Source organism: Ctenocephalides felis, unplaced genomic scaffold (assembly GCF_003426905.1).
Source record: "Ctenocephalides felis isolate EL2017-DRISC unplaced genomic scaffold, ASM342690v1 CF-g0.4_SCAFFOLD_01886, whole genome shotgun sequence".
NCBI classification, from domain to species: domain Eukaryota; kingdom Metazoa; phylum Arthropoda; class Insecta; order Siphonaptera; family Pulicidae; genus Ctenocephalides; species Ctenocephalides felis.
This window is the reverse complement of record NW_020538040.1, coordinates 18,327,586-18,344,693: the sequence shown is the minus strand read 5'-3', so window position 1 is coordinate 18,344,693 and position 17,108 is coordinate 18,327,586. Positions and strand designations below refer to the sequence as shown.

Genomic DNA, 17,108 nt, shown 5'->3' with positions numbered 1-17,108 from the left:
TCAAATAATTTGAGTCGATTTACACAAATTATTTCTCATATTTTTAAACATGATAGTTCAATTTCATAAAATATAAATCAAAATAAGCCAAACCATCAAATTATCATTTAAATATATCTTATATTAAATAAAAATTACCATCAATTTTTGTTTCTCAATATTTTGCCTGGCCGAGAGTATCTGTGCTTTAAAATAATTAACTTTGGTCCCTAATTGCTTCACTTTATCGAAAAATTCTCGTTCTGCTTGAGTAACCTTTGGCACAAGTCGGCTTGATGATCGTAAAATCATTTCAGCACTAAAAAGAAAAAAAAAAGTTTGTACTCATTATAAAGATTCTGCTACTAACAAAGTCTTTCAACAATACAAATAAAACAGCTATAACTACAGTATATAGATTGAATAAAAATATAACATACTAATCAGCAAAAAAAAAACTATAGAATATATTAATAGATTGATAAATCAGAAAATCATTACCATAAAATTACAGAAAAAACTTAGGATTTTTATAATTATAAATAAGTTGATATGTGTGTGTGTGAGAGTGTATTCTATACTTGAAATTCTAGAAAGGAAATATTTAATAAATAATATACCGTTTCGTTAAGCTTTCCTGTTTCTCGTGTACTTCTTCATACTTGTCAGCCAATTTTTCAGCTCTATTTTGAATATCAACTTTTTCATCTACCAACTTTTTTATATCCTTCAACTGCTGCTTTTTTAGCATCTGCAGTGTGTGAATCTATAAACACAGTTTATTACATGAACTTGTTTTATGTAAATGTGAATTAATTAAAAAAACAATTTTATTTAGAAGCATGCATTCAAGTAATTTTATTTCAAATCATTAATATTTCTTGACCAGGTTTTATAAAGCATTAAGTTTCAAAATAAAAAAAACATTTTTTTTATTTGTACAATGTATTATTTTGTAAAAGTCTTTCAGATACTTTATTATATAAAGTTATAGCTTCAAAAAATTAAACTAAGCTATTATAATAAAACTATAACTTACCCTCTTTTCAATCTCTTGTCGAGCCTCAATAAGCTTTGTGAAATACTCGTCACGAAGAACTTTCAATGCTTTTGTTACAACCTATTTTATAGAAAAATTATGGATAAATATAAATAGAACTAGGTGTTAGTAGCTTTTTGATTTAAGGTAAGCATGCACTTCTCAATATGTGTTAATAATCCATTTAATGAATAATAATTTGATTTGTACATCATCTACATATCTAACAGTCTAATTGTTTACGAGTCTAAGTGTCTACCCGTTTACCTCAGCACCTGCCTGCCTATTCACTCATTTACATGTCTACTTGTCTACCTGTCTACTTGTATAGCAATCTACCTGCACACCTAAATACCTTGATAAAATACTTGATACTACTGACAAAGTTTATCATGTTTTCATTTTGCTATTAACATTTTTCGACAAAACTCTTACTCGCTCAAAGCTCGTATCTCGAATTCTACTCGTATGTCGATGCAACGAATCGCTCTTTTAGCGGCTTGTATTTAAAAAAAACTATGTCGAGGTACCACTGTATATGAAAAAAAATACGCATGCATACATAATTTTTTTTAATTTATGGTCAAATGTTTAGAAAACCTTGAAACGTTAAGATATGCAAAAATTTTCATGTTTTCAGTAACTGTAACATACCCTACAGAAAGTTGAAAACTAGAGCATGCACATATTTTAATAAATATTTCTTACGTCGTAGGTCTGAGAAGCACTCATATCGTCTCCCAACTTCAAGATAGGCTGTGTGAATTTTTGTTTCAATATGGAACTAATATGTTGATCGAATGGTTCTTTTAATAGCTGAGAAACGCAGAGAAATATATACAATTAATAATTAATTCATTATTATATTTATAAAAATATTTGATACAGTTTACATAGTTTATAATCATAATACATTCATACTATGATTATAGTCATACCTTCTTCGTAGGTGAAGCAATATTTTTCACTACGCTATCTGGAATGTTTTCCTTCTGTGGTAAAGCCAATGGCAAGCATGTGAGGGGTAAACTAATAACCTGACAAACAAATGATGATTTTAGGTATACATAGAATTTTATGTTGAAATGATAATATTTAACAAGAACTATGGAGAAAGATAGTGAGGCAAAAATTGTCCCTCTCAACTAATTTTATTACATTGTTGATAAAAAAAAAATATATGCGCTATATAATTATATACAATTTAATAAAATTAAATTGTTAAGTTATCTTATGAAATGTATATGACTAATGTACGTGTATACAAAGTCAAACAATAAAATATAAAAAGAAGTCTTTATATTTTCTTATCAAAGTGGAAACATATTTGTAAATTATATTATCAAGTAAAAAATCAAATTGAAAGAAAGAAGAGCTACACTTAGGTGTGATGAAACTAAAATTTATATGAAATGAGTTGCAGATTAAGTAATTTTAAAAATTATAGTATCTACTCATAACTCATATTTTTATAAGTATGTGTTTAAATTTATTATTTTTATTTATTATTATTGGAGCTTGGTTGAGATATTTTACCACAAGGATATTTTTTATTTTATTTTATTACCAGATAGATCTGACCTCGCACCATCAGATTACTTTCTGTTTTGATCTTTCACATGGTAAACAATTCAATAACTATGATGGTGTCAAATTGCACCTGATTCAGTTTTTTGCTAATAAAAACTGAAAGTTCTATGAAAGTGAAAAGAATACTACTTGAAAAACATATGTTTGATATTCTAAAAATAATCCGCACTTACTTAGTAACCAACCTGATATTATCATTACAATTATTTCTATAGAACTTACTTGACCATTTCCTAACAATGTTATCAAAGTAGGAGGGCAGCCAAATATTGTAAGTCCCACAACTCCAGTTTGCTGGGTAAGATTTTCTGGAGTTGCCTTAGATTTCCTTGATAAATTTGTGCACAATAAGTATTCGGCACTGCACCTAATGCTGAAATCTGGAGCATTTAGTTCTAGGTCAGCATCTAGAGTGAAAACAAAAATTAGTTTTAAAATAATTAACAAATATAATAAATAAACACAATTTGTTATCACACCAACAATTACAAAAATATTTTTTAGATAATTTTATGAATACAACACTAAAAATAGTATTTAACATAATTAACTTCCCGAAGAAAAAATTATGTTTTCGCTAGAAAATCCGATTTGCTAATTTTATGTTTTCACATGACATGCTTTTAGAAAATACTCTGCGTATGTATTAGGCAACTAGGTATACTTATAAATCACTCATAAATTTAATATTGTTTTCTTATTGATTAAGTGATTATTTCAATAAACCAGGAAGTTCATGCAACTTGTGAAGTTCACAAAATGCCACTTAATTAATTCATCTAAATAATTACCATCATCAAGTTCTAGAAATTGGTCTAGCTGGTGAACAGCAGGAACAAGAACTGAATGTACTCCAGAACTGTGATAGACTAAGTACCTAAAACAATAATTGCAATAAGTTATAATAAGTAATAAATGAATTTCTGAATATAACTAATAATATAAATCTAACCGTTTTAACAAAAATAAATGGTAATTTTTATGTGTTTTTTATAATTTTACTTGGATACACAACATATACAAATTTATTTTTAAAAAAAGCCAAAATATTTAAAAGCAAATGCACACAAGTAAAACCTAATTTTACTTTATAAATTAAAATTTTATTAAATAATTTATTAAATAACTTTTTAAAATTTTTATTAAATTTTATATTTACTTTGCCATTTTCAGCTTACTTTAACAATTCCATATTGAATAATTTTTTTAATTTGCATCGGAATGTTTTGTTACAGCAATTGATAAACATGAAGTAACAGAGTGTATGCACTTCAAATCCCATAACAAATAAAAGAAAAATACTCTGTAGATGTACTTTCAATAAAAAAACAAATTAAAAAAAAGAAAATAATGATATGATTTACTGACCTCGCATTACTAATAGTATCCTTATGCAGTCTTAGAGGACAATAATCCAATGGCCCTTTGGAAACTGCTGATTTTAAGTTCAAACCTAATTGAAGTTCCACGCTTTCCAAAACAAAAAGCTTATGATCGGCCTGAACAAATGACTACAAAATATAATAAAAAACATGAATTATAAAAGCAAGAAAAATAATATATGTAGTATAAAACATTGAAGACAATTTAAGTTATAACTATAATTATAATTATAAGTAACCCTTTTGTTATAAAAGATGATAATATTTGTATTTAAATCCGTTAAGTATTATTATAGCTAAAGTAAGAAAACAAATTCATGAATATGAACAAATTGAATGAATATGAATTTAATTGTGTCTATAATATGTATTATTAATAACGCATTTTCAAATATTGTTGAATGACAATATTCAAAGGAATACTAAATCTAGATTGATTCTTAGATCGTATTTAGTCATTATATGACCAACTACACGACTGTATTATTCATAATATTTTATTTCTTCCGAAGCGATTGATCTCTTGTTGTGAATTTTTATAACCAAGTTCCAAGTTCAGTAATCAAAAAAAGCATGTAACCCAAAATTTTCATCCTCCTACTTCGGATTCCGATTTCGTAATTAGTAAAAGTGACCAAATAATTTTTTTCCATATTAGAAAGAACATATTTATTAAAAATTGAATATTAAAATCAAAACATACAATAGTTTTTAGAAAGTAGAAACTAAATATATCTATGGCAAAACTATAATTTTTTTCACCAGAGTTTTTGAAATCCCACTGGATTCGCGAAGTATGTTGCTACATAATTCAAAAATGAATGTTCAGATTTTGCTTCGTAATTTAAAAATTAATGAATTAATAAAGCGCAGTAATACTATATCAAAACCTCGAATATCCAAATGAACCAATTCAATTGAAATGAAATCAGTTTCAGATTAGGCTGGCACTAGCAATGAATGGAACATCTAAATGTGGCATGCTTTACAGTGGGTAAACCATCTGTATAATTATCACATTCATTTATACACCACATACTTCCTCATTCACAATTAGTTAGTTTTTTATCCTTAACATTTTCTAGAAATAATTTTTATTGCTGAACAACATTTGTCTGGTCAGCTAGTATTTATACACATTTATTATAAAATTAATACAGATATGTATATTAAATATTTTTTATAGAAAAGGTACAAATATAAAATATTTAAGCAGAGAAGTGACTCCACTCACTATTCGAACCCAAGCCATCAATAGTATATACTGAATGTACATAGATGCCATTACTAAGACTAAAAAATCCAAAATTAACAAAAATTTAAATACGTAATTTAAATAGGTGTAAATGGCATTTTGTTTAAAGTATGTTCCAATAATCGACTTAATCAATTTTTTAGAATAGAATTTGCAACGGTTTATTAAAAAATAAACTAATAAATAAATGATTAGTTGGAATCTAAATTTTGGATCATAAACTCTATGAATAGATTCAATAAAAAACCGTCCAAAATTATTCGTTATAATTTACTAATCATAATCAGCACGATTTCCAAATAAAATCTTTTGAATATTTTTTCAAATTTAACAAAAATCACACATACATACATACATACATCATTTTTTTCTAAAGTATGCCAAAATGTTCAGAAAGCTGAATCAAAAAATGCAAAAATTTTCATTTTCGATTATTTTGCAATTACTTTGACTTATTCTACGGGAAGTTAAAAATAAAGATAAAAAATTTGACTTTACCTTGCTATCATCTGATTGGATCGACATAAGAACACAATGATGCAAAACACCTTTACTTCCCGCAATTACCAATATTGGTGGCACACAATCTAAAACCAGGATAGCACAACAGTCCAATCCATAATTATCTGATGTATCCGGCATCATGGAAAAGGGTTTTGATATTTCTGGCCTAAAATAAAAAAAAAATCATTTTAGTCATAAAAATATTCACTAATATAATAGATAAAAGCATGTGTCAGTATTTTAGCAAGTATCTGCTAGATACTGCTTCTGGTAAACTTCTACAACTAATTGTAAATTTTATTTAAAAATTCCGATAGAGGAGCAAGTTAGGTTCACATCAAATACAATATTACATAAATAGAAAATTACAATAATGCACAATAATATCAACAAATAAAATTAATGCTAACTTGTGTGTGTCAAATCTACCAGCGACCATATAGACGTCTCCACAACCATTTAATACAGCTATGGGCCAGTAAATCAATTTTCGATCTACGGCTCGAGTGTTATCTGAAAACAATATAAGTAATTAAAATATTTTTGTTTATATATTAGTTTTTTTAATGATAAGTACAAATTTCCAAATTATCAAAAATCATTTACACAAAATATAATGAATTATAATAATAAATATTAGATAGCCTATAGACGACATCGAGCGTGTCTACTTTGGTTCAATAATTATCACTCTTGAATTCTAATTTGTTAGTGTAATATTTAGTTCTATAAAGGTGTCATTTAAGATCTTTATTTTTTAATATATTTTTATCGATAATGATTGGAAAATTTAGCGACTTGCTGGCTCGTACAGCAGTGTCACTTCTGCAGGAATACACTCGTACGAAAGTTAAATATTAGATTTTGAGTAAGTATATGTTAAATGTGACGTATTCATTGATAAATTTCCACGTGGTTTAGTTTATCCACGAAGACACCATTTATTCAATATTACCATTATATATATCAAAAAATAACAAATTCCCAAAAATATTCTAGTTTGAAAAGCGGTGAAAAGAAGCTGGCAGAACAAAATTCATTATCTTCTTAAAATTTAATTAAAATATTACAAAAAATATTCCATTCATTTAATCTTATTATTTTTTAATTTTTATTTTATTCTCATCCACTACTAATAATATGTAGGCAATATTGCAATTTTTAGTAAATTGCAATTTTAAGTAAAATTTCAAAAAATATTTAGTGGAATAAAAAATGACGTAAATGATCTAAATATATAATACTAAATTTGTTTAAAAATATCAATAAGTATTATCAAATTTACTAAAGAAAAAACTTCAATTATAACAATTATTTCAGACAATTTTAGATGCAATTTTTATAGATCCACGCCAATGATTATTGATTAAGGGATTAATATATATATATATATATATATATATATATATATATATATATATATAATCATTATTCGATTTAAATTAAATCTACATACCTGGACTATATGCCAAAACATTACCCAATGTAGAATCTGCAAATACGTTCATACAACTATGTTTTGCTATTGGAGAGTAATTTGTAAAACTTGTAGATTTATTATTTACAGGTTTGTTTTCAGTTTTGCATTCTGGGGGAAGAAAGTCAAAATCCACAGCAGTGTCCCCCAAACCTGCAAAATAAATATCAATAAAAGTGTCATACTACAACTGATCATGGAAAATTAAACTATTTGGTAAATGAAAATTAAATAAACACATTTTTTAACAATAATCAGAACTACGTATTCTATGAGCTGTATTTGCTATCGTACATCCTAATCTACTATTTTACTCGAGAGGGCAACCCAGTGGTCGACACTACATTTTTATGTGTAGATTATATATATATTAGATATGTATACCTATAATAATGTTGGCGTATATATGTTGAGATTATATTTGAGATCCGTAAACTCAAATAAAATTTTGATATATTGCTTGATATCGAGCTGGCCGAAGTTGGAATCGAACCTGGGGATAGTTTGCGCTAGCCCACGTTCTAAACTATATACCACTATGGGCTCTAAATAGTTACATGACAGAATGTTAAATTAAAAAAATGTTTAAAATTGAATTTAGAAATTAAAAAAATGTTTAAAATTTAAATACAAGCCAGCATTCTAAATCTCATCATACATACTATCAATAAAATACACCTAACAAACATAAGGTTGGCAACTAAGTAAGTGCGGATTTTACTCGTAGATGGTATTAATTGAGCTTTTAGGTTTGCTGACGTAGTACAAATGTAATATATCTTTTGTTATTGGAAAATCAGCTGACAATGTGTAAAAATGAGTATTTTGATCGATTGTGTACATTTCGTTTGATGTCCGTTGAAAGATAGAACATCAAATCGAAATTTTTCGTCATATTTTGTTTTTTAATTTCAAGGTAAAAAAGTATCTTAAGCTCACAAAAATGTATAAGCTGTTTATGGTAACGAAGCCCTAAAAATGGCAGTATCAAAATAAGTTTGCCAAAATTCGTAATTGTGATTTATCGATAAAAGATGAAAAACGCTCTGACTGTCCAGGTGAAGTTGATTCGTCTTCTTCACTCTTGCCACTTAACCAAAAGATCAATTCTGATGTCTGCATTGAATAACTTGACTAACAAAAAAAAAAAAAAACAACGCAAAAAAATAAAAAAAAAGACAAATCCAAGCGGTGATTTTTTCAATTATCACATATTTTTGGGAAAATTTTGTGCTTGGTTGGGATGTTTTGCACCATATAGTCTTGACTTTGCACCGTTTGATTACTTTTTGTTTCGATCTTTACAAAACTCTATGAATGGTGAACAATTCCATAATTATGATCGCGTCACATTGTACCTGATTCAGATTTTGCCAGTAACAACCAGAAGTATAAGGTGACAAAAACCATGCATTGCACAAAAGTTATTTGGTTTCACAAAAAAGTCCTCGATTTTCTAACAAAAACCCGCACTTACTTTGTTGCCAACTTAGTATTTTTCTAACTTAATGCTCTTTTAATTTCAGCTATATTACTTTTAACTTCAACTCAATTAATACAAATAATGGCAGTAATTACTACATATGCACGTTAATTTGTATATTCATTTTAGCCGTTCTTTGTATAATATTTAATGTAGTATTACTTAGAATTATATTATGGATTTAATGTTCTTCGGGATCTACTAGTCTGTGTATAATAAATAAAAATTAACATAAATTCAATATAAAAATGTAAGTAAGTCTAATATATTTCATAAAAATAAAATTTATCTTCAAACCTGCAAGATATGGCAATTTTGACGACGTAGGTGGCATGGCAGTAGGTACAGGTCCAATTTGCCAAACCTGCAGCAAATTCACTCCCGATGAATCAATATTGTACCACCTGCGACATTAAAAAACATTAATTAATGCTCATCGATTAATTAATATAATCATCATTAATAATAATTATCTATATCTATTTAATAAGTTATTATTAATCAATCTTTATATGTAACCTCATTGTGTTCTCGGCTGTTAATATGAGCAGATGAGAATCGGTAATTGATCCAGGATGCCATCGGGCTTGAACAAGAGCCGCCAAGGGACCGCTGGAGAAATATCGTTCGTCAACTGGCAGAGTTCTGAAAATAATAAAAACAAAGATTTTATATAATAGAAGAGATAATATCAACTTTTCTCCTAAAATCCTTAAATCCTTACATTATTACATCTTATACATTTGAAGCATTCTATGGTACTTCAATGTATAGCATACAGACAAATCAATTCATACATTGAATATAAATTTAGGCATCCCTATATTGCTTTACCACCAAGAGACCAATTTTTATCACTTAGATTTAATGCAAGTATTTATTTATTTACTTACTTATTTATTTATTTATTTATTTAACGCCCTTGGCATTAGTACAATGGATTTACATTTTATAATGTGCACATTATATGCTAAAGATAAACAAAATAATAAAAAGATATTTTAGAGTTCATAAACATCTTATAATATAATACATAATATTAAATAAAAAGAATAAAACAAAATATTCAACACTAAATAAAAATTACTGATTTTGATATCAGTATGTAACTTTAGAGATATGCAGAGCTTTCTGCAGAGATAGCAGACAACTCTTGATAAAATTAAATAGTTTTTAATATAATATTCAAGTGTTTTTTCATATCTGCTCAAAAAACACCAGATAAAAAATATGTAATTACAAAAATAATTTTTACGAAATAAAAGTTTCTGGTAAGAGGGTAAAAATTTAGGGCTATGTAGCTTTTCATATACGCATTATAAAAAAATAAAAAATAAAAATTGATGCAGAAATATAAATAAATTTTGTATTAGTAATATTTAACATATATATTTTATTTAATACGTATATTATAGAATAAGAATAATTTCGAAGTAACAAGTACTCCACCGTTGATTTAAAAAACATTGAAGTTAGTAATTTTTTTTTTAAATAATTGAAAACAAAATCTTTGTGATACAAAATACAGAAAGTTAATAATTCAAATTTTTTGAGATGCAGGCTTGAGGGCATTAAAAATATCAGTTGCATTCATTGTCATAAATTTCATTATTATTATTATTATATTATATTAAAATATTGGCTCGCATACAATTTCCAGAAAACTAGAATTATTTATAACCTTCTTGCTTGTAAAAGTCACTAATATAATAATTTTAAAACTTTATTAAAGCAATATTAGAACAATATTGGAATTTTTTTCACAAAAATATGATTTTTTTTATTAATAATATTTATTTTACTTATTTAATAATATTTATTTTTCTCAATGTGTAAATATATAAGAATAAGAATAGCTTCAAAATAAATAATCAAGTTTTCGAACAAGGATATAAAAAGTTCAAAGTTCTTGCAAGTAATTTTTAAATAATAATTAAATAATAAAATTTTAAATAGTAATTTGAGGAAAGGAAATTAAGCGAAAATTTTGAATTATCTGAGATGCAGACTTATGATCATTGAGCATAAGGTACTGATAGAATAAAAATTTTGTTATTTAAACATTCAAGCTTGCATAAAATTTTCAGAAAGTTAAATTTATGTACACCCTTATTGCTTGTAAAAATATTTGCATACTATCATACAGAAATGTAAAAATACATATATTTTAGATCAATATTTTAAATTTAACACACAAATAGCAAAATATCACACGCACGTTAATAATATTTTTTACAGAACCCATTTAACCGTAAATCACGATCCATTCACTACACATCACGTAAATACACAAAAAACACATATCGCCAATATCTCCACCGTGCCGCCGTGCGCGAATGTCATCCCAAAAAAACTTTTAAACTAAATAACAAACGAAAGCAAAAATATACATATAATAAAAATAATAAAAAAACGCCAAAAAATCATTCGAGTTGGTCTGTTTTCCGTCGTGACACGCGTTGGAAAAACGCATTTAATTGCAGATCCATTAAAGTCGGCACATTTAAAAACGATAAATCTTTTCGATAAAGGGGGCAATAAATTAAACAAACAGTGGCACCGCACTGCGAAGCGGAGGACCCATCAGAAATGGGGAGCTGGGGTCATAGAAATTTAATTTTTTTTTAATTACACATTTTTTAAATAAGCATCAACAATATATAATATTTTACTTACAATTCAACTAATTCATAATTTTTGATAGGATATAGGGCGATTGTGAGCAATTATACTGTGAAAACAAAGACAATTATATCATAACAAATAACACTTATCAAACAAACAACTATCTGACTATGTTCAGTAAAAATTCCAGCTTATTCATCATTGTAGAAATGTGTTTTTTTTCGGTTTTTCAAGAATTTGTAACCTGGTCTTCTTTACCCCACTGGCGGGGTAAATTGAGACGGCCAAGGAGCAAATAGATCCAATGTCATTTTTAATTTTAAAGGAAATTAGAAAATAATAGCTACAATATTCAACCAATGCAAAATATAATTTTTATAACCTTGATCTGGAATTTCGTCAGATATATTCATCAACAGAGTTGGCATAACTATTAATCTAATTTATTTCTTATAAAATTCCGTGTTTTAACTTACCCCATCCCCCTATGTACGCTTTACAGAGATCATATGAAAACATCTGTTAAAGCTTACTTAAAATTAACAATAAATCTTATGAAACAAGGGAATAACGTATGTATACCTAAAAATTATAATTAAAGTTTTGTAAATCAAACATTAACAAAAGTACTTTTGTTATAGATTTTCAAACAAACGTTTACCTCCTGATAGCGACTTTGCTCGATTTAAATCGATGGCTGGTTACACATCTTTTCCCCTCTACTTTCAAATATTGTTAAAAAATACCTAACTTACCTCGTTTCTGAGATGTTGGTGATGAACCTTTTTACCCGCGTACCTTTAAGCCCCGCTCTACCCTATTTAATAGATGGCAACCCAAACAGTTTTCCTATCTCTATGTGATGAATCTAATTATTTGAATACTGATCATTTTTGATTGAATGCATTGCTGCATCATTGTGATAAGGCTATATTCGCGGTAAGAGCTATATTCACTTGGAAACATATTTGTAACATATTTCTAAGTAAAAACTGATGTCACCACTGCTTGACATCGGGGCAAATTATATATATTATTAGTTCCAATAATCTATTGCTTATATAAAATTTAGTCCCAACGTTGCTTATATAAAATTTAAGTTGGCTGAAAAGGCTTAAATTCATTGAAATCTTTGTCAAGTTGTTGGTAAAAAAATCATTATTTTGATCTAATAAAAAATCTCAAATCAATTTATTACGCGATTAATTCCCTAGCCCGCTGTTTAAAACACACAGAAGTTAGAAAACGAGTAAAAAGTATCACAACGCAGTGTAAATTTCATCGAATGAAATACTTCAAACCGAAAATGGTGATATATAGACTGACGATGGTGGCATTAACAGTCGATGAATCAATATTATTCCATACAGTCCGGATGACATCGACCACAGCATAATAAATAACAATGATATGTGGATTTCCATTTAAATTTTTGCGGAATTCGGAAATTCGATTCGATCAGTCATTGGTGGATTTGGACAGCGATGACAACAAAACTTGCCCCAAGAGTATCATTTTTTTTCAATAACCAGTCATATTTCCTTAAGAATATACAAATGATTCCCAAAATTAAATCATATGTCTTAATATAGATACCTTAATATCGGAAATATCTTAAAACAGAGATTGAGAGAAAATGTTCAATGTATATTTTTATAGAAAAAGTAGACAGGGAATTAAGGGTCCATGAGTAAGAAGATTCACCAACACCATCTCAAAAACAGTAAAGTACAAAATTTTTCAACAATACTATTTTGAAGTAGAAGACTAAAGATGTGTAACCAAGAGGAAATAAGTGTAAACATATAAGAGACCAATTTTCGGATAATATAGAAATGTTATGTTACGGATCTATAATCTAACCTAAACCTAATCCCCAAAGGCACAAACGTCAAAATATTAATTTTGAACAGACTTCAGGTATGTGTTATTAATGTGATAACAGAAAGTTGCATTGATATTTGAAATTTGTATCTTTTTGGAGGTTAGATTTCAGATGCAGTAGGAGAAACAGGGTACGGTTGTGCAAGGGTACGGTAGTGACAGTCAATAGCTTAACTAAATTAATTTTGAGATAGAGTCCAAAGAGAGAAGAAAGATAGTGTATGTTTGTTCGAACAAGTTTCCATTATTGCTCTGAGATAGTACCTTACATTAACTTGATCTGTAAACCGCATTGTTTTTAAAAAGTCAAAAGTCAGTTTTCATGTTTGAATTCTTTTAATAATAACTGTTAATTGTATACAGATAGATCATTTTGTTTGTTATTTTGCTGTAAGTTAATTGCCAGCCATTAGTTTTTGCATAGATAATTTAGCTCAGTAATAACAATGATTTGTTTTTAAATGTGTGCTTTGGGTACGGTTGTGACAAATTTTGTGGATACGGTTGTGACGTGTATTTCTTATCCTTTTCGGGTGAAGATTGAACAGATAAAAAAATCTAACTTAACTAACAAGGAGAACCCCCGCGTAGTTCGTCTGAGATTTTGATGAAATTTGGCATAATGGTAGATTTTATGCCAATACTGACCGTGGTAAAATATTAGAGACCTATGAAAAGAGGTTTGATTTTAAAAATTGATTAAAGTTTGCATTTTAGCAGTTATAGATAGTTTGCAACGTACTCTCTTATCGTCTGAGATTTTGATGAAATTTGGCATAATGGTAGATTTTATGCCAATACTGACCGTGGTAAAATATTAGAGACCTATGAAAAGAGGTTTGATTTTAAAAATTGATTAAAGTTTGCATTTTAGCAGTTATAGATAGTTTGCAACGTACTCTCTTATCATTTGAAATGGGACCGATTCTGCCGCAGAACAGAAAAATGTTATGGCAAGGCCATGTTACGCTCCGACTTCCATACATTATGTTAATGAATCATACTGAATACTGTCAAAATGTCATGTATTTGCTGTGCATTGAGGAGTTTTACACATAAACTGCAACGTCACTCGTATGTTATGGAGCTGCATCAGAAACACACTGTTATCTAACATCGTTTTTTTGACATTTGTGCGGCTTCTAAGTAATGTTTTTTATCAGACAGCCTGATAAATTCGCCTGACTGCACACCAACAAATTACAAAAGCAATTTTGTCAATATTAATATGGAAAGTTCTTCATGACATGACCTTGCCATAACATTTTTCTGTTATGCGGCCGAATCGGTCCATTAGCCAAGAACTCACTGAAAAACGAAAGATTTCACAAATATATTTTCTTAACTTTGTTTAAAAAATTATGATTTGTTATATATTGTTATATTCATAAAGAGTGTTTAAATGATTATATTGTGTTGTATTACATATTGATATTAACGACAACAAAAGTGGTTATAAACCATTTTGGTCTTTATAGCTATTATGTTTTTTAACGTATGTTTATGTCTGTCACCGTCCACACACCTTCAGGACGGTTGTGACACTCGCCCTTTTCTTGTATGATTTGATTTTATTTACTAATCAATCGTATTTAAGGACAGTATATCAGTATTTCCACGTAGACAAAATGTTCATAATGAAATTTTTCGCATATCTTCACGATTTGAAGGTTTCTGAACATTTTGGCAAAAAAATCGATGTATGTGTGTTTGGATACAATTTTTCGTCCACGATTTCGGGCGCACGAATCAACCGATTTGAATGATTCAGAAAACATTTTACTCGTATTGACGAAATAAACAATTGATGAAATTTTTGATAAGTAAGACACAGAAGTAAAAAAAATTATATCCGTACCAAGATTGTTAAATGTTAATTTTTAAAGTTCACTTATACGATTCAAGCAAATTTAAAAAAAAAATCAGAAAAAAAATTTTCAATATTTTCAAAAATATACGAAGTTTTATATAGAATTTGAAATTTACAATTCAATTTCAAAATGTATATGTTTCAAATGCGTTATTCTGATAGTGAGAAATATATCCTAAGATGCATTTATTCGGCACCTCTTGCTAATGTAAACTTTCTCAAGTGTTTTGAGAGATAAGATCCTCACTGTATATTTTAAGAACGATAAAGAAGAATGTTTAAAACAATTGTTATTAATTATTGATCAATATTTATTGATTATTGATTTTTTTTCTAGAATATTTAATTCTGGTACGAAAAGTTCCAGCAATTTGCCTTAAGACACGATGCCATGTGCCACTAGTTTACTTTTTTCCTAGTTAACTAGGAAATTAACAAAATTTTTGCTGATCAAAAATGTGGCACAACCGTACCCAGCCTCCCCTATAATCACTGTGAGTCAAATTGGACCTTTGTACCTCGCCCTACCTATTACAGATTTTGTTTAATAAAATGTTTCCTTTCTGCAATGACCCGATATTGCACCGGACCGGTCGGCGTGCATTTATTTCTTTGTCGTTTTTCTCCATTAGACCAATAATTCTTCAAAGCGCAAACATCGAACCGCGCCGCGTCCGCCGTCCGCACGAATGTATGTTGACACACGATAAATTCGTATGCTTTTTCCTTTCTTTTTCTGCACTTTTCACCGTGTGTTGCGCTGATGTCAACGAATTTGTTTTATTCTATTTTATTTTATTTTATATTAATTTATTTTTCGTTTTCTGATCCCTTCCGCGTATGATGGCCCGTGACAAATAAACAGGACGAGGTGGGGAACATGCGTAACTCGAGTCGCCCCGAATAGTATTTTTTGGAAAAATTATTTTTGTGCACTGCGTTTCGTACGGCTCATTTAGTTAAGTTATGGGCTTTGATATTTTTCAGCACTGGAATTGAAGAATTAAATTATACTATGAAACTAGTGGTTCATGGCATTGTGCCTTAAGGCAAATTGCTGGATTTTCCCATACAGTAATAAAAAGAATAGAACATTCGCAAAATAAAATTAATCAATGATCAATTGATTGCAATTGTTTTAAATATTTTAAAATAATTATTATAAATAGGGTAGGGCGGTGCACAAAGGTATAATTTTACTTTGAGCTATTATAGTTTATAGTTTATATTGTAAAAACCAAACCAATTACAACACAACAAATACCACATATCAAACGAACGACTATCTGACTATGTTCAGTATAACTTCCAGCTAATTCATTGTGTGGAAATGTGTTTTTATACTATTTCAAAAATGTAACCTGGTCCTCATTACCCCATAAGCTGGGTAAATTGAAACGACCAAAGAGCAAAAGGGTCCAACGTCTTATTTTAACCCTCCGTCGGTCGGATATTTTTTCACCTTCGAACGGTCGGAAAGGTCTGGCTGGACCACCATTCGTTTTACATGCATTTATATGGGATAAATGAGTTTTTGGTGTCTTATGTATTAACGATTATATAAAAAAATCAAGAAATATAAAAAAAATCGTTGCTTTTCTATTAATTTTTCTGTTTTAAATCAATGAAAAACAATATTTATTCTTTTTCGGCGCCTTTGATATGAATGTGTGCATTACTCATCCGATTCTCAGTGTTTGCGATTACCAATAAGTTTGGTAGGTTTTCAAGGAACTCTTGTCATGAAAATACTCACATTCATGTTAGAACGCATAGCAAAGAATATAAACAACGCAGTTTGAATAGAAAATACTATGAAAAAAGGCAAAATACTGGTTTACATATATCAAAAAGCGTATCTTTTATACAAAATGTATGGGTGGCTAGACAGACCTCTCCGACCGTTCGAAGTATAAAAAAGTTAATATCCTTATAATTATCCTTCTGTACATTTTTTCGTTCTGATTTTTTCATTGATCGACAGCTAATGAAATTTTAGGAAAAGTCAAGAAATTTCAAA

General features: G+C 28.4%; 1 protein-coding gene across 2 annotated transcripts in view; it reads right to left on the bottom strand.

Annotated features, from left to right (window-relative positions):
- The window catches only part of LOC113377526 (nuclear pore complex protein Nup88-like), a 276,647-nt gene that overhangs the window by 1,437 nt on the left and 258,102 nt on the right, over positions 1 to 17,108 (bottom strand). For both annotated transcript variants that reach the window (XM_026617875.1, XM_026617877.1), the window contains 13 exons: positions 9,229 to 9,354; positions 9,007 to 9,113; positions 7,206 to 7,379; positions 6,160 to 6,262; positions 5,744 to 5,915; positions 3,977 to 4,119; positions 3,400 to 3,485; positions 2,831 to 3,015; positions 1,957 to 2,055; positions 1,727 to 1,834; positions 1,019 to 1,099; positions 600 to 745; positions 139 to 298 (listed from right to left, as the gene is read on the bottom strand). In XM_026617875.1, the coding sequence (XP_026473660.1) occupies positions 139 to 298; positions 600 to 745; positions 1,019 to 1,099; positions 1,727 to 1,834; positions 1,957 to 2,055; positions 2,831 to 3,015; positions 3,400 to 3,485; positions 3,977 to 4,119; positions 5,744 to 5,915; positions 6,160 to 6,262; positions 7,206 to 7,379; positions 9,007 to 9,113; positions 9,229 to 9,354 (1,690 nt within the window). The remainder of the gene's footprint in view (positions 1 to 138; positions 299 to 599; positions 746 to 1,018; positions 1,100 to 1,726; positions 1,835 to 1,956; positions 2,056 to 2,830; positions 3,016 to 3,399; positions 3,486 to 3,976; positions 4,120 to 5,743; positions 5,916 to 6,159; positions 6,263 to 7,205; positions 7,380 to 9,006; positions 9,114 to 9,228; positions 9,355 to 17,108) is intronic.